This window comes from Gobius niger (assembly GCF_951799975.1).
Source record: "Gobius niger genome assembly, chromosome: 7".
Lineage (NCBI taxonomy): Eukaryota > Metazoa > Chordata > Actinopteri > Gobiiformes > Gobiidae > Gobius > Gobius niger.
This window is the reverse complement of record NC_136858.1, coordinates 7,191,610-7,210,874: the sequence shown is the minus strand read 5'-3', so window position 1 is coordinate 7,210,874 and position 19,265 is coordinate 7,191,610. Positions and strand designations below refer to the sequence as shown.

At 42.8% G+C, this 19,265-nt stretch overlaps 1 protein-coding gene across 1 annotated transcript in view; it reads right to left on the bottom strand.

The window, feature by feature from the left end:
* atrnl1a (attractin-like 1a) overlaps nucleotides 1-19,265 on the bottom strand; it is a gene marked incomplete at both ends in the record, with an annotated part of 698,456 nt that extends 679,191 nt beyond the window's left edge. Inside the window, 3 exons of the mRNA XM_079559364.1 lie at nucleotides 214-327; nucleotides 453-536; nucleotides 19,096-19,265. Coding sequence (XP_079415490.1) covers nucleotides 214-327; nucleotides 453-536; nucleotides 19,096-19,265 — 368 coding nt within the window. The remainder of the gene's footprint in view (nucleotides 1-213; nucleotides 328-452; nucleotides 537-19,095) is intronic.

Below are 19,265 nucleotides of genomic sequence, written 5' to 3'. Positions count from 1 at the left end.
TTTGTGTCTTGAGAGGTGAACATTTAGGCCTGTCAGTGACTCAGTATCCCCAACGTGAAAAAACAAACAAAAACTGGTATACGGCCCAGCACTTGGTGGCGAAATTCTACTGTATATCTGCATTCATTACTATATCAAACATACACTTTGACAGCCCTAGCATTAGATCAGAAACTGTCTTATCAGCCTCTGTCTTCCAACGTATTTCCATACCTGAAAACAGCGATGAGCGGAGAGAAGATGGAGTCCCCATCGTAGACATACATGTGGTCCCAGCTGCACTCTGTGGCAAAGTGACTGAAGCGCAGACGCAGCACTGAGTTTGGCCTGTCATTATGATGAAATAATGTGAAGGAAATTGAATTGGAAACCACTTAGAAACAACAAGATCTCCTTTTGAATGTTAATAGCGGGGTGATACATTCTCCCTGTGCTAATGCACTTGTACTCACTGTCCCTCGATGAGCCAGGTGCACTTGGTCTTGTATTTGTAGTTGACTGGTCCATCTGTGAGAGAGCCCGAGCGCTCTGTGATCCTGGAACACAAAGAGGAAAATGGTTCGATAAATGAAACTCTTAATAGTTACAGTCAGGTCCATAAATATTGGGACATCAACTCGTTTCTTATGTTTTTAGCTTTGAAAAAAAAAAAAAAACATATGTGGTTAAACAGGCTTTCAGCTTTAATTTGAGGCTATTTACATCCAAATCGGACGAACAGTGGAGGAATTACAAGCGTTTTTTTATGTGAGCCTCCCACTTTTCAAGGGACCAAAAGTAATAGGACAAAACAACAATTATGAATCAACTTTTTAAATATTTGGTGGCAAATTCTTTGCAGTCAATTACAGCCTGAAGTCTAGGCATAGACGTCACCAGTTTCAACCCTGGTGATGCTCTGCCAGGCCTCTACTGTAAATGTCTTCAGTTTCTGATTGTTCTTGGGACATTTTCCCTTCAGTTTGGTCTTCAGCAAGTGAAAAGCTGCTCAATTGGATTCATGTCAGGTGATTGACTTGGCCATTGAAAGTGGCCCGTCACTCTGGTACAAGTTGATCTTTGTCTCATCTGTCCTAAGATGTTGTTTCAGAACTATAAAGGCTTTTTAGATGTTTTTTGTCAAACTCTAATCTGTTTTTGAGGCTCACCAGAGGTCTACACCTTGTGGTTAATCGTCTGTATTCTCTCTGGTGAAGTCTTCTCTTGATTGTTGACTTTGACACACATACACTGAACTATTGTTGTGAAGGGTGTTCTTCACCAGGGAAGAATTCTTTGGTCATCCACCACATCTGTCATCCGTGCTCTTCTGGGTCTTTTGGTGTTGCTCAGCTCACCGGTGTGTTCTTTCTTTTTTATATTACAAACTTTTGATTTAGCCACGCCTAATATGTTTGCTATCTCTCTGATGGGTTTGTCTTCAGCCTAATAATGGCTTGCTTCACTGATAGTGATACCTCTTTGGATCTCATATTGAAAATAATACAACAATATCCAAAAGGCAAATATCACACTTGAAATGAACTCTGGACTTCTCATCTGTTCCTTATAAATGGGATAATGAGCGAAGAGCAAACACAAGGCCATGGAACAGCTGAGCAGCCAAATGTCCCATTGCTTTTGGTCCCTTGAAAAGTGTGAGGCTCACATAAAATCATTGTAATTCCTACACCGTTCATTCAATTTGGAGATAAATTTTGGTTGTAAAATACTCTCAAATGAAAGTTGAAAGCCTGCAGTTTATGTACATATTTTTTTCATTTGAAATTGATTGTGTTGCAATAGAGTCCCTGGGAGGGGTACTACATGGTGCTCCGACTGGGGAAGAAGGCCGTGTACTTTGCACCGATGTTGGGCCAAGACAACGGTGAGAGACCTGTCCCCGACCCGAAGGTGTAGGGACACGACCCTCTCGTTCACTGGGGTGAACTCCAACACGTGGCGGCAATTTGTGTCTGCAATTTTTTTGAGCAACCTTTACTAATCACAACTTACAGTGCATGTGGACAGATGGCGGATGATTGTGTAATGGCAGAGGTAATCCAGGCGTGTATGGCCGAGTGCTCTGGACTGCAGATTACACATGTGTTTAATCTGTGTATAATCGCACACACGTTCATGTGTAGCATTCACGTTTAAGGTTAAGTCTCAGAGGACAAAGGTTTGTGCCAACAAGAAAATACTAACATTTCTATTCATCATTTCAGATAGTCAATGATAATGTTCGCCAACAGAGCGCACATGGACCGGAGGAAAGCAGCTTAAACAGGCTGAACAATAAAAGCTGATTCCAAAGAAAAAACAGTTTGGACATCACCAAGCGGAGCAGAGTTTGAACTCTTGAGAGGGGGTTAATATGCAGAGAGTGGTGCATTTGTAGTTTATGTGTTCCATGTTGTTTTACTGTACACCTTTGTACATGTTTACTGTATTTTTATGAGGTTCAGCATTTTTTATTTTTTTACTGCAGTGAGTCTGTTCTAACTGTGAAGGACCCAGATTAAAAAAAAAAAAAAGACATTTGAAAAGACATTTGAAACCTACACATTTCTTCTCCTGAAACACTAAAGAGGCACCCAGAGCCCCCACAGCTGCAGCACACTGGAGGCGTCATAAGAGGTGCAACAGGAAACAAAGACGGGACAAACGAGGAGGTATCCGGGCAAGACTCACAGTTAAGCTACACAAGCTTCTATGCCTACTATTGTTCTGACTAATGTACGTTCAATGGAGAATAAGACGGATTATATTCGTCTGCTTTTCCCAGATGGTGAAAGACTGTTGTGGAGTGGAGAGAGCTGTGCAGGAGTAAGGAGGAGGAGCTGACCAGTGCCAGACACCACACTCTGAAACAGGGACAAACCCAGAAGGCGCTGCACCGTTTCAGAGGATCGCTAAAGGAGGTTCTCCAGTTTCCCCGACCTCCAAAAACATGCTGCTCAGGTCGGACACCAGAATGCAATTTCGTTATACAATTGTACAATGACAAATGAAGCAGTTACTTATTTACTTACTTACTTTTAAAAGTCACTTGTAATGTTTCCTTGATACTCCTCTTAAAAACTAACTCATTTCATTACTGCACTATTTTATTATGAAAGGAACGTAGAGTACTCGTGCAATAATGAACCAACGCCTACACTAGAAAATTAAATCAACCCAAAAGATGGAAAACAATGTTATTGTAATAGCTGCTGCCTGCAACACCAGCGCGACATGAGTGAATTCAGATGATTGTCCAGGCTTATTCTTGTTGTGCCTGATTATTTTTTTTAAAATCTGTTCTCATTCTAATCTGTGAATGCTGCCACTCCAGGATTAATATGTATCTATCTCCTCTCTGGGCCTCTCATCTGCAGACTCTGTCCGACACAAATGACACAGAAAAGGAGCCAGAGAATGGGCCTGACGTTTTGCAATTCTTCATATTTTGGTGGGGCAATACCCAAGGTGATAAATAATTATAATTTTGGGTCGAAATGGCAATTTGTGATGAATATGAAATGAAATAATAGGAGATGGTCAGCCCCATTCATATTAATGATCCTCTGTACGAAGCCTGTTCCTTAAAAGGGCAAAAAGGGCTCCAGAGCCTGTCAATCATAAATTTAGGCTTCAGCTTTTTATTCCCGATATACAAACAAGCATGGTTAAAATATGACACCTAGTCCGGTGTTGTCACATGGGTCATAGCAAGTTTTAGAAAACTCTTTGGAGCCAGGCTTTTGAGCAGTTTAAACGAGCTCCCCGCCATGAGGACCAGAGAGAAGGGCTTTCCTCGCCCATTGAGATAGACACTGCTAGGACACTAAGGAGACATCCTGGTAGCCTTATTATTATTTATTTCTTACTAGACAGAGGTCATGTCTAAATGACTCTGACTCTCGTTTTACATCACCACTATGCAACAATAAATCACCCCTTAATGTGAAATATGACATAATAGTAGACTATACGTAAATTAACTATTCCTGAATGAATCTGCTAGCTGCAAAGAGGCTACATATCTTTGATAGCTATCAGGCCTTTCACATCAAAAGCTGTTACTACAGCAGGAATATGCAGAGCGAGGTGGTTGTGGCCTGTTGGGCGCCCTGGTTGACCAATCTATCCAGCACCATTCACTGAAATTGCAAAAGTTGGACAAATTAAAGACGATAAGCGTTAATTACACTCGCCTCATCTTTATTGCAATGTACTCTTGACTTGGTTCCTTTCCACAGCAGGTACTCTGTGGGTCAAATCTCACTGGCCACGCTAGAATGAAATAGAATGCATGTTGTTAGAAAACTTATATTAGTTGCGAGTGCCTGTTTCCATATTAAATCACTCCGCTAGGAATTGATAAGATGTGATCACTGTCCAGCCAGCCATTCCTGCTGGAACTTTGCCAAAGGCTAATCATCTCTTGAAAAGTTTTTTATCGATCCAATCACAGGCCACATTGTCACGACAGGAAGACCACATAAACTTGTAAACATAAAAGAAAATCACACAACTTCATCAAAAATAGGAAACAGAATTTTGCACTATTTCGAAAGGAGAAGAGAAAGGAGCAGTCTTTGTTCACCAAACCTACAAAGAAGGCAACAGCAGCAATGGAGACATCTTTAAAGGTAGCACACATGCTAGTCAAGCACACAAAGCCTTAAACTGATGGTGTCATGGTAAAGGAGGGTATGACCGTGTGGCCGACACTGGTCGTTGATCATAAAAATAAGACTTGGAGAGTGACTGTGCTGTCTGAGCACACTGTGGAACAGCTGGATTCAGACATTCAGTGATGCAAACAGTTTTCCCTTCAATGTGAAGAGTCGGTGGCTGCCAGCATTACAGCCCAGCTTGCTGATTTCATTTGTATGATCTTTGAGGACTTCTCAACCAAGGAAGATAATAATAATATATAATAAAAACTACCATCAGAGTAGTTGATGTTTGCAATGCAGTAAAGGGTAAAGTAAATTTTGTGGAGAAAAAGATAAAAACTGGTGTCCCTAACAACAAATGGGATGCCTGCTACGACGGGCCGTAATTCATTTTTTAAAGCGCACTGTAAAAAGGACCCAGACTTTCCGAGGATTCTGAACTATCACTGCATCATGCAACAACAAGCTATATGCATCAAGGATATGGATTCTGACCATACCATGGGTTCGGTTGTCAATATTATCAAGTCCATTAGAGCAAAATTAAATGGACAGCGTGAATGGATTTACAGATGCATTAAGGGTCTGAGCTGGCCTGGTGCCGCCTCCTGCCCATCCGCTGGAGTAATGTGGAGTCTGGGCATCTCTGCTCAGACTCCTGCTAATGACTCCATGCCTCATCAAGTTTTTGTGGCGAAAATGACACAGATGATTCATATTAGTCGCCGCTCTACTGACCCATGCATCGTAAAACCACTAACTTCCTTGTTTACAAAAAACGCAGCATGCCGCTTGCGTCATATCCGGCTTTTCTCTGATTGGTTAATATGCTTGTCAATCACACTGAAACCTCCCCGTTTTTCATAACACAAGCTACATTCTGGCTAATTATAATAACTCCAATTAGCAATGAAAATAATTTACAACTAACTATTGTAACCTTTGAAGGCTTGTGCTTATTGGAGTCAAACACGCTCTGAAAATGTAGCCTGGCATGAGCCAGATTATCTTCCATGCTAAGAGATACATGGGAATGCAGTCTGGTTTTGTGCGATTTGAATTTCGCTGACTCCAGAACCAAGCAGAGCCAATAATAGCACAGGGCGTTGTTTGTGGATTACAATCATCATAATCACGTAGGATATAAACGCAAAGTGTAGGTCGCTTTGAGTTTGATTGATCTCTCTCTTTCAAACTGCGATTGTTAGCCCCGCCTCGAGTCTCGATTTGGAAATTATGTCCTATTACCACTGTCTTTATATGTATTTATAAATACATAAATAAAGTCAGTCTGGGTTTTTACCAGGCTACTGCACACGTGTCTGCTCAAAGTGTGTTCTGAAGCGTTGCGGCATCTTGGAAGTTGCCAGCTTTATTGACGTTATTTGTGCATAATATTTCCCAGGATTGTTCCGTGCTGGCAGCTGTACTTTCTAATAAGGGAATCTGTAGTCTAGCCAACTCTGGATGCTCACTATACAATTGGCTACGGCCAATTGTATGAAAAGTGTGCAATAAACAACGAAATCAACATGTAGTGTGTGATCATTGTAAAATGGTTAGTGTGTATTTGTTTTCACATGATCGATTAGAGCTTTAGCTAGTAGCATTAGCTTTGGAAACACTCTGGTCATCATCAAGGCCTAAACACATTACTTGTTGCCACTTTTAATCCTGGGTGTTTAGGTCAAATAAATATTGACATGTGTCTTTGTAAAAGTCCCAGAGCTTCTGTACCACTGGTTAACAACACGATGAAGCTAATACGAGCGATCACTGTTATTGTTTACTTCCGCAATTTTCGCCGGATGTTTTGGTGAATGGTCGGCAACAGCTGATGCATACAGCTCTCTAGCTCGGTTTTATACAATGATAGATCTGTTACAGCGCAAGAGAAGCAATGCCCTGTTTATGGACATTGTTTTTGCTGATCATAGGATTTTAATAAAATGTTGGTCAAATATGAAAATGCCTACCACGGCCAACGGATGTGAAGACATCGTGATCGCTCGTATGCTCGATGACTATTTACATCTGCTCCGCCTCTATGTCATTGGGGGAAAGCTCCTGATTGGTCGACGTGCTGCAAATTTGCCGCGCTGGACGTGCATTAAAAGCTTGAAATCTGAAAACGAGCAGCACAAGAGGGAACTCTAGATGCTCCTAGAGACACATCCACCGCAGGCTTTGCATGTAAACCAGACCCCATGATGCTTTTGCGGTCTGCACATACAGAGCAGGAGCTGCAACTGTCAAAGCTTTTGCCCCCTTTTTACTGAGGCACTCAATCAGCTTTCAGGTTATCGGTGTTTCAGTAGATAGCACATTGCTCATTAGCCTCTGATCTGCCTTTTAAATTTTTTTTTTTTTTTTTGAAAAGTCTAGGGTAGATTTTCAATTGTGCTCCATTGTTTCAAATATACACAATGGGATAGCCACGGCTCCATCTCAGCTCAGTTAAAGTCACTCCACGTGGCTGTAATCCTCACTCTGATCCTGTCAAAACGCCGCCATCTTTAATGTTTTGTAAGAGGGGTGGTGACAGCAGCCGCCCAGATGGTTCTTCTTTTTAACAGAAAGGAGGAGTGTCTGGTTGGCCAGGCAAATTTCTCCCACGGCCATTGAACAAATCCCCCTCCCCCTCACATACACAAACACACACACACACACGCACCATTACTAAGTAGCCACAGATCCACAAGCCTGTGCTTGAGTGTAATGATGCCCTTTGGTTAACTGTGGTCAGGGCAGGATTAGCTGGACCAGCACAGATGGCGTCGCTCTCCAGTCGTGTCATCCTGCTCCATGTGCACAGCTATGCCACAGCCAGTCAGCATGAGAAGGCTGGGTCTCCTCGTAGCTTGTTCTAACCTTAAATGACTGTTGTTTAGGTTTGTTTTATTAATCCATTGCCAGCCTGTCAAATGGAGAGAGTGCTCTGTTTGTGGATTAAAAACAGGCATAATCTGTGCTCTACAATTGAAGTGTAGGATATTTTGCTTCGTCTGTGACACTAAAGAATGCTCCGTGTGATGCAAACTGAATCAATCCAATTCATTCAAGATGCATAAGCTCAAATTACCGATACAATGTGCTTTGAGTAATGCCTCTAGTTACAATGCAAGTTCAACACATACGAAAGCCATGACATCATCCCATTTGCCACGGTTCTCCAATTTAGTACACTATAAACGTCAACAATGTGGTTATTTCATATACATAAATAGAGAAAGTAAAAAATGTAATAATGACGTCACTAACCGGCACCCAAGACTTCCGGGTAAAAGCTATCATCTGGCATCAAATATTACTACAGTTTTGCTTTGTTTGGAGAATCATTGAGCGTAAGATATTTTTACTCTAGAAAGGGAATTGAGATTGGGTCTTAGGCTCCATCTGAAACCTGTCCTGATCCTAGCTCCTCATCCTTTCACTGTTAAGGCCAAGGGACTGGCGGCACAGTGGCTTATGGGATGGCACATAGCCCCAAATCACCGGTGAGTTAGCACCAGAGGTCCCTATGCTAAAGAGGCTATGATAGTTAGCATTGAGGCTCCTTACCCAAACGCTTTCCTAACTGACTGCACTATTCGGAGGCTTCCTCTCATGGCGTCCACAACCCTGAGGCCTTTTGACTGTACCACAGAGTACATGAGCGGTGAAAAACACACTACAATTTGATCAGTGCCCTGGACTCTGTGGAGGAGTTGAGGGACAGGAGGGTGTTAGCCAAGCTCACCTCCATCATGGACAACACCTCCCACCCACTGCACGGGACTGTAGAAGAGCTGAGCAGCTCTCTCAGTGGCAGACTGAGACACCCTCAGTGCAGGACGGAGCGCTACCGCAAAGCCTTCATCCCCACTGCTGTCAGACTGTACAATAAGACTGTGAAGTAATGCCGACTGTAACAAGTGAATTTCTCCTTTGTGAGATCAATAAAGGTTTATCTTATCTTATCTTATTATCTTATCTTATCATCTGTAAGGAATAGTCAAGTCTTTGCAAAATATGGATTTTGAAACACCTTCACTCAGTGGTAGGACAGCTTGAGCAACGTTGTGTAGCAGAGTGGAGGTTACTATAAAATAAATAAAATAAATATGTTGCCACAACGCCACCCAGTATAACTGGGAAATACCTTACAACAAGTCTAAGGCACACAAGTTCGTTAAAAGGACCGGGCAGAGGCAAATGATTTACAAAAGCGTGTTTTGTTTTATTATACAAATTAAGTTTGGTTTCTTAAAAAGTTCATTTTGGATGTTTCGTTCTTTAAAAGCTGGTTCCAGGACGTACAGAAGAGAACAGGTTGACAGACATACAGGCAGGGGAGGCATGATGGTGCTGCCAAGACCCTGCAATTACATTTAACATGAGTACAGAATACATTTTACAGGTGCCAGAAACAACAAAGATCCTACCAGGTAGCGAAAGCGAAGCGAGACACCCTACGAGCCCGCAGACCCCGGACCACGTCCAGCTATACGGCACCACTCGGACCGGCATCAGCAGCGCTATGTGAACAGTAGAAACTTACAAAACGTACCCGCATGACAAGACACAAGCTGCGAACACGCTTACCATCGAGGCATGGAAGTTGCATACAAAGTTGGCGGCCTTAAGCCTACGTCGCCGGCTTGACGCTCCCGACACGACGCACAACCAAGCAACCCCAGACTAGCCGCTAGCGGAGCCCCGCAGCAGGTGTGACGTCAGAGAGGTGAGAGGGCAGGTGATGGGGAAGAGGCCCCTTTTATAGTGCGCCCCCTACATTCTATTGGCTTAACGCAGGGACACCTACCCCACCTCACTACAGTTGGAAGAATGAAACCAAATTCTCTGACACACCACAGTAATCTTTGAAAACTAAAGTTTCTTTCTCCTGAGGAAACCTTCAAGTACAAGTCAAAGTCCAAATGGAGCAGCTGCACCAGACAGTACACCTCCTACTCCTGACAAAGTTCCCTTCTCCTTAATTGATTCCCTGCTTGATTCCAACAGTCAGGAAGAATCTAAGGAAGGAGAAGCAGAGGAACTGACTCGGAAAGTCAGACATGAGGTCCTCACGTACTTAGGTGAGAAGTCCATTTCCAAGGAAATGTCCTTTTTTGTCAAGGTTACCAAAGTCCTTTGTCTGTATACCAAGCACTTCCACTAATGTTGTACTGTTATAATAAGGCACAATATTTATTTGCAATTTAGACAGAGCACATGCGCTGTGCTCCTCTGGACGCACAGAACCTGAGCCCATGCCTCCAAAGTAAACGTTCCTCCACCTCTTTCTCCCGTTTTCCAGGTTTCCCCCAGCAGCCTCCACCCAGGGTGGCCCTCCTGCCCATGACACTTTGCCACGAACTGTAGAGCTAACTTAACCCAGCCTTTGCTGGAGGGGCATTTCCCCCATCTCCACCAGGAGAGCTGGCACTGAAGTGGTACGAAATGCACCACAATGCACTCTAAGTGCTTTAGCCTGCACCACATCTAGTTTGGACAGGTTAGTTTTGGCTGCATTGGCATAATCATGGCTCTATATCATTAGCAGCAGGGCTTTATCAGCTCCTGGGTTTGTGCCAGCAAGACACTGCAGTACATTTATAATTTCATGACACTTGTCTGCCACTTCAATTTCCAGGTCACCCAAAGTAAACCCCCAAATATGTAGATGACCTACCCCTTTCTAGTGCTTGCCCATACAGCTGCAGACCTTCATTGATTGACTGCGGAATTCTTCCGCAGTCAATTATTGGTTTTCATGTTCTTTATTATTATTGATTGACTGCGGAATTCTTTCAGCCATTTGTGCAGCTTCTACCAATCAAGCACTTTCAACAGTTTGACCAGTATATGGAATTTAAAAATTGTATGCAACATTAATAATTTATGCAAATTAACCCATTCATGCATTTTACCACTTTATGCAGTTTATACAGTTTATGCAACATGACATTTTATGCATTTTAACAGTTTATGCAAATTTGATTATGCAATTTGAAGAGTTTATGCAATTTCTGCATTCGTTTCCGCATTTCCACAGTCAATCGCAATGGCGCAGCCATTGCATTTCTAGTTATCTATTGTCCTCTTATGACCAAAGACAATAAACTTAGACGTCTCTACAGAAATGTTAAGACCCCACTTGCTGGTCCATTCCATAACCTCATTTAACGCATTCTATTAAAAAAACACAAACCAAGTATTCCTCCTCTCCTTCCACACAGCCCCATCATCAGCAGAAAGAGACATTCCATAGCCTGACCCCAATTTATTAAAAATATCATTTATCATCACATTGAACAAAACGGGACTAATTACATTTCTTTGAGTCGTTCCTTTATCAGGACATACTGTTTCGGACATCCTGCCACCTACCCTGACCGGAATTGTTGAAACTTTTCAATATACAAAAAGACGGCAGTGAGCACCTCTTTACAGGCTATTGCTTTTTTAACATCAACATCCAATGATAAGACTGACTCCATGGTACCCCTCCCCACCCTGTTACTATTTTCATGTTAAAGTACACTGAAAAAAGGGAAATTGTGCCTCTTTAAATCTAAATAAAATAAATATCTACATTTAAAATGAATCATTTATGTTTCACTGAGAAACAATATTAAATGGGGTCATTTCAACTTATGGTAAACGCTTATACTGACCAGTGTTTGAATCACTTAACTCCAAAGTGTTTGAATGGCATACACTCTAAATGTTAGAAATTTGTTTGGCAACCACCAGAAGTTGGTGCTCCAAAGTATAATTACACAAAATTAAACAACGTGGATTTTCTAAGCGGATAAAAGGGGGAACTATAATGTAAGGCGTAGTAATACCAAGAGTAGTTTGGCATCCGCACAGTAAAGTGAAGATTACTGCGCAGTAAAGTGAAGATTACTACGTGGATTTCGAACTACTCCGGGTATTACTACGCCTTACAATATAGTTCCCCCTTTTGTCCGCTTAGAAAATCCACATTGTTAATTTTTGTGTAATTATACTTTGTAGTGGAACACTTCACATAACCATATTTAAATAGGGAAAACATGGAAGAGCTTGGTAGTTTCTATCTTGACCTGTTTTGGAGCTATAGTGGAGAGAGGGAGAAGCTAAATGCTAACGCCGTCTGCGCTGTGTTTACGTGATTGAAGGCACGGGTGAAGACCAGACAGGTCCTAAAGAACTCGTCAAAGCTAAGGTAAGAACATATCTCAGTATGTAAAAACGGTGGCCTATTCCTTTAAGCCAATCACATAGCACGACAATTTAACGTATTTCAAAGCAGGTTGGTCTACATTCAGGAGTGCCAATAAACGCACTCAACGTAAGTGAAATTGCTCGGCCTTGAGACGAGAGCGGGGTTCAGAGTTTGCACCAGGCGGAGGGCCACTTTGCTGCAGCTTTAGGTTATATTTTCCTGTTGTGTCCTCGGGACTGAACATTATTATAGTCAGCAGTACGTTCGCAAAGTCATCTAATGCACATCCATGAGGCCGCATCACGGCACTTCAAAGGCTTTTACAAAACCATGCGGTGCTTCAAACAAGTGACTTAGTAATTTATCATGCTTAAGATAAGACATGTAGGTCACTGTTGTAAGAGAAAGAGCAAGTGTGGCTCTTTTTTGTGGGTTAAATGCGAGTCGGCGATAGACACGAGTTCATCTGCTCAGACTGAAGCAGGGTTTGATGATGTTTTCTCTTTTTCCGCTTCTCGCCTCGTCCCTTAAAGCAAAGTTTAGCGATCTCTCTGTCACAGGCCAGAGACACGTCTGTGCCTCTGCAGAAGGGTAAAAAGCCGGTGTTTTCCTCCGCGTTCTGAATGCAGAAGCTCCGCATAGTGGCGGCGCTGCAGCCTCGGTGTGCGTTCTCTCATTGAGGCAGATTTTTTGCTTCGCGTCAAATGGTTTTGGTGTGTTGGCCTTCAGAGCAAGGTCATCAGAAATTCTCTTCTCAGTGCGAGGGCTCGGAACATTTCTAGAATGCAGTCAGGAAATTGAGTAAGCTTTGATGACATGGTTATGCCATGTCATTGCTCTTATAACAGAACCATTGAGGATTCAATGCAAACCACAGTGTCAGGTTTTGACTTTTTCCATGTCTTGTATCTTAACAGATTCCTGCAGAAGAGGACATTCATTTAGATCAGAACATCCACACCCGTGGGCTCAAGTGGTTGGTTGCATTTTAACACTTACTGTAAATGTTTTCTAAAATATGCATATTAGTTTTTTTCTTATGAATTGATGTATTTAAAGGTTATGGAATAATTTATTTATCATCCATGAACAATAATGCCCCATGGACTGAATCATATTGTCTAGTGTAAATGCCTGCAGCTTTTGCCTTTTGTTGTTGTAATGATTTGGCCGTCTTGATGCATTACCTGATTCCAGTGGTGGGAGACTCCAGTCAAATGACTTGACTCAGACTTTTCAGGACTTTGAGACTTCAGTTGTTTGCGTAAGCTCCAAAAATACTTGACTTTACTTAGACCTGAAAATTACTGTGACATTATATTTATTGTCTGTTGAAAGGATTCATCAAACAGGATTCGTAAAACCAGCGCATATATGTTTATATATGGTAATTAGCCACATGTGTTTTCGGTTTCCCAACACAGCGCTTTTAATCAGTACTTCTTAGAAGATCCTGAGGGGGTTATGAAACAAAGAAGGGTCTTCCACTTGACTCTTTTGTTCCATAACGCTCAAGATCTTTGAAGAAATTCCAAAATAACTGTTACTGTATCCCACCTTATGCAACAACCCGATCACGCACACGAGAGTTTGTTTGCCTTTGCCATCAGGACGTCATGACAGTGTGAATACCTGACAGAAAATGTGTATTTGTTGTTTTCAATAAGAAACTTTTTTTTTTGCATATTGAATGTCTACTTAGAACCTTAGGATCCAACCATGCAAAATATGAAATTTTTTTAAACTTTTGATCGGGACTGTATTCTTCTTATAGGTAGGTCAGAGCATTTGTTCTACTATGTGAGCTAATTCACTTGCTCATGTCAATGTCCCCAAAGTGGCAACATTTCACTCCCATTAACAAAGACTTGCTTCCTAACATCCATGGTGATGAAGAATCTCACCTCTCAAGTAGTACGTCCTGAATTAAAAAATAATAGCAAAATGTTCTGCTGATTCTCAGATCAATAGTGAGTTCCTAGAAACTCAGTGAAACAGAAAGGGGTTTATTGAAAGAAGACACATCTTAATTTTTGTCATAATATTGCTGTATTCTGAACATGATTCATAAATATCTGTTGTGAGCAGTGATCTGTGCTTTTAAAATTGGAAAGATGTGATAATCTAAGGTGAAACAATGGCATGTGTTTGGGTTCTATTGCATCACGTTCTATCCCTTTACTGAGTTTTTCTTTAATAATTTCGGACATGGATGAAAATGCTGTGGAAGAGGCCATTTACATCTGGAAAATGGCCTCTGTGGAAGAGTGTTCCAGAGTGTCAGAGTGTTCCATCACAAGTCTCTTTCAGCTGAGGACAACATTGTCCTTGAAGGAGTGAAAGGTCTGGTGATTTGGCCCGTGTTCCCCTGGCTGTTGTAATGCTCTTCAGACTGCTCTACTGCCTAAATATCAGCTACTCCTCCCACCCTCCGCTACACAGCTGAGGTACTACAGAAAATAATCATGGAACTTGATGGCAGCAAACTATCGAACAAGGAACTTGGTCTGAAGAACAAGCTGTTTCAATGAACTTGATTAAAGGTAACATTTCAGTTGAAAAGCAATCATTCAGAATAAACAGTTAGCTATGTTTGTTTTCTCATTGGTTGGTATTGGACCAACATTTTTTTTTAGCTACACATTGCATGCACCAGCTTTTGGTTAAGCATAGTACAATAATAATACTTTGTTTGCCATATATCAACTTTTTTATCTTAACTGTTTTCATACTTCAGAATGGCAGAGGCTTTGGCATGCTTGACTATTGTTCTGGGGTCCATATAGTTAGACTTGTAAAGGTCCAGCCCACATAGGCCGACACACAACTGCGGACAAACCCACTTATAACCCAGGTGGGCAAACCCATGCGGCGCCCACATATTTTTGCTGGTTACTTATGACCAAATGAGAGAGGTAAATGTTTCAGTTGTTACTGAAATGCACTTTTTAGAAATATTATAAATATTATTTGCATCTATTTTTTTTCTGGTAAGGGATACCATGGTATCACAGGGTATAACATTGTGTCATATGGGATGTCATGGTAAAAAAAAAAACTAAATTATTTTCTCCATATCGATTCGATTACATTTTTAAATTTTATTTTAATGATAAAAACAATAAATGTGACCTTTCCTGGACTGAAAACTGTGGCTAACTCTGTCCTGCTGCAGCAAAGACAAGCTCCACACTTCTCACCTCACAGTACAGAGTGCCTGTTTCACAGTTACCAGGACCCTCGGCGTCTCGACCACTTTGGACGGATCCACATCATCACAGCGCCGCCAAGTGCTGTTCCAGTTCACCCCCTCGCAGCTCCACTCCGTTTGGCTCATTTATGAAGGATACACCTGTGGATCCTCCGCTACCTTGGAGAGCTGGATATTGCATAATGCACTGCAACCATGTTATTTACTTCCCTTTTCTCCCAAAACTTTATTTGTTTGCACTCACTATAAAATGAAATTCCACGTTTGTGCAACAATATATTGTAATAATAAAATCATTGGTAGAAGTGTTGCAGGCAAGTAAATATGTAAACATTAGGTTTATATAAAATGAAGTTGTCAACATAAGTCTGCAATTGTAGTCTATTTGTGATAAACTGGACCTGCTAAATACAGATATTTTAATTGAATAACTTGAGGAAACTGAAGAAATATTATGGTTTTATTCAGGCCAAAATGTTCAAACTTGAAGGCATCCAACCAAAACCAGTTTAAAAATAGCTTTTATTCATTAAACAGTTGTTTGTGTAAGCATGATTTAATATTTTATCACATGATTTGACCTGACACAGCCGCTCCGGAGACACTGGGCTCTGTTTTGGAGGAGCCCACCACGCAGTGTTTCCAGGTCTGTGCAGCCAAACCCGCCCAAAAATATTTGAAAACCGCGGAAAATATAATTCAATATTGTTTACTAGTTAACAGAGCCCATGTGCTCCTACCATGATGAGAAACCGCCCCTACCTCCCTCCCTTAGTGAAAAAGCAGCTTACAGAGCCTTGGATTTGCCTTCGAAATAGTGATTTTGATCAATTCAACATTGATTACAGCAAGGCAAAAAAATGCAGACAGTTTTTTTCACCCGTGGAATGGCTTTAAAAACCATGGACCTGGCAACCCTGCCACCACGGAGGACGTCAACGAAGTGGACAAAGGTGGAAGGATCCTGGCAATTGAGAAACAGCCAACATCTAAACCAGGGGTGCCCAGAGTGGGTCAGCCCTTATGCTGCGTCCACACCAAACTAAAGCCCGTAGTTGGACGCTTGTGCTTACTAAAGTCAGACGCTTGTCACAAATGTCAGTGAGCGTCAAGACGCTCTGGCCGCGCGTCAGCTCAGAGGGTGTTCATAGCCATCTTGGAAGTAGCTCTTGCCTGAAAAACACCTGCTCCAGTTCATTGTTGATTAAAAGTCTGCAATAAACCACAAATGTGTGAAGCCCGGCTCAGTGCATGGTCATCATAAAGCCTGCTCTATGTTGTTACGGCTTCATTGACGGCACTAGTTCATAATACTTGTTTTCACGGGAGAAAACCGGAGCTAACTGAGCTAACAAGCTATGGTTTTCTCCCAGAGCTAATTGTAGATGATGAGTAATAAATGATATAATCAAACTCAGCCAGCCCAGCTCAGTGTGTGATCATTGTTCTTTATGTAGATGGTGGTTTTATTGACTTTATTTGTGCATATTTCTCATTTTAACATGAGTACCAGAGATTTAGCTTAGCATTAGCTTTCTCCAAGCACAGATTTAGCCACTGAAATACATTTTCTTGTCGCCACTTTTAATCCTGGGTGTTTAGATTAAGAAACACTGATGTGTCTTTGTAAAAGCCAAACCTCCGTGACTTGTTTACATCTGCGGGACGGCAGTGGATCTGCCCGGTGGCTCAGCTACAATGTACTCACTGTTGGAGAAAGCTCCTGATTGGTCGACGGTCACATATTTCTCCAAAAGTTCAACATTTTGGACGCTCCGGAAGCGCGTCAAAAGCTTACCACACACAGAAAGAGCTGCGGGATATTTTGACGCTTCCCGAGGCACGTCGTCCGTGTATTTTCAATGTAAACCTGACGCTTTAGAGGCGCCGGCCGCGTTTGGTGTGGAAGCAGCGTTACAGTACAGATGCAGTACACTTTTTGGCCACCAGTGTCGAATTGGGGGCCCTGTTTCGCTCCTCCCACAATGTTAAGGAAACACTGTTGTTGCTCCGTGTTTATCAATCACAGAGCGTCGTAGTACGTCGACGAAGTAAGTTATTAACGAAGTAAAACAAACTGCAGTCCAAAAGTACAAAGTTTGATATTTGGTGTTGGACTTTTGCCACAGGTAACATTTGTTTAAATGTAGCATGTTATTACACAGATAGAGTAAAATGCAAATATATACCAAAAAAATAATAATAATGTAACAATTATTAATTGCAGGTATATATGATTCACACTTGAAATAGCTGAAGGGCGCCCCTGATCTAAACACACACATCTGCAACGAGCGCATGGTTTGTGTGCGGAGTCTCGCAAGGCCACAACTTCACTGAGTTTACTTAAAGGGGGGGTATTAAGCAAAATCAACTTTTTCAAGCTTTACGTCATGTTATTATGTCATTCCCTCATTAAAAACATGCCTGAAGTGTTGCCTTGGCACATTCACATATTTTTGAGTAATTTGTAAAAACTCTGATGGCAGCCATCTTAGGGATAGGTTTGCCTGAGTCCTCATAGGAACGCCCCCACCTCCTGAAGACTCCTCCAAGCTTTCATCACCAGCCGAGTAACCAATCACTGCTCCTCAGCAGAACCCCCTCCCCACTGATGCCACAGACAGTGAGTGGAGGGGGCGTGTCTGAATGGGTCAGAGGTTCTGAAAGGGACAGAGGCCTATTTCAAGACATTCACTACAGCCATTTTGAGAGAGCAATTTTATACAAGGCAGTTATTCTAATTTACTGCATTTACAGACCAACAGAAGGTTTTGTCATCATTGTAGTGTGCTATAGACTGGTGCTATGTGATTGAAAAAAGCATAATACCCCCTCTTTAATATGTATGAAAAAATACTAGTATGGTATTAGTGCAACATCGCGTGGCGGTCGGGGACAGTGCCCCTGGATTGGCAGACCGGGGTGGTGGTCCCTCTCTTTAAAAAGGGGGATCGGAGGGTGTGTTCCAATTACAGAGGAATCACCCTCCTTAGCCTCCCCGGTAAGGTCTATTCCGGGGTGCTGGAGAGGAGGATCCGGCCGATAGTTGAACCTCGGATCCAGGAGGAACAATGCGGTTTTCGTCCTGGTCGTGGCACACTGGACCAACTCTATACCCTTCATCGGGTACTCGAGGGTCCGTGGGAGTTCGCCCAACCAGTCCACATGTGTTTTGTGGATCTGGAGAAAGCGTTCGACCGCGTCCCTCGTGGTGCCCTGTGGGGGGTGCTCCAGGAGTATGGGGTCCGGGGCCCTCTGCTAAGGGCTGTCCGTTCCCTGTATGACCGCAGCAGGAGCTTGGTTCGCATTGCCGGCAGTAAGTCAGACCTGTTCCCGGTGCGTGTTGGTCTCCGCCAGGGCTGCCCTTTGTCACCGGTTCTGTTCATTACTTTTATGGACAGGGGCCGGAGGGTGTCCGGTTTGGGAGCCTCAGAGTCTCATCTCTACTGTTTGCGGACGATGTTGTTCTGATGGCTTCAACGAACCAGGACCTTCAGCACGCACTGGGGCGGTTTGCAGCCGAGTGTGTAGCGGCCGGGATGAGGATCAGCACCTCCGGGGGAGGTGTTCCAGGCATGTCCTAGTGGGACAAGGCCTCGTGGAAGGCCCAGGACACGGTGGTGGGACTATGTCTCCGAGCTGGCCTGGTGTCGCCTCGGGGTCCCCCCAGAACAGCTGGAGGAGGTGTGTGTGGACCGGGAAGTTTGGGCATCTCTGCTGAGACTGCTGCCCCCGCGACCCGGCCCCAGATAAAGCGGAAGAAAATGGATGGATGGATGGATGGTATTAGTGGGACTAAAACTAGTTTATGCGAGTTTGTAGTTGATTTAACTTTAAATTCCCCAGGTCTTTCTCTCTTAATGTGCCTTCCTGCTTCTGATTCCCTGGGCTTGATCTGACAGGCGCTGCAGCATTGTGACAAGATTATCCTGACGCTTATAAAAACACCACACAATTATTAGATGGACCTTCAGTAAAATCGCGATACTCATGACATTCTATATCTATGGGATCATAGGGTAATTTGAGATGTTACTTACTTGAATCGTCCTTGGCAGTGCTGGCAGCGCTCTCCCACCCAGCCGTGGTCGCACACGCAGCTCCCGTTCAAGCAGGAGCCTGAGTAGCAGCTTTTGGGGCAGGTCAGGGGTGTCATAGTGGAGCCCTGCATTCCTGGGACCAGGGTCAACACTACCACCACGAGCAGCAT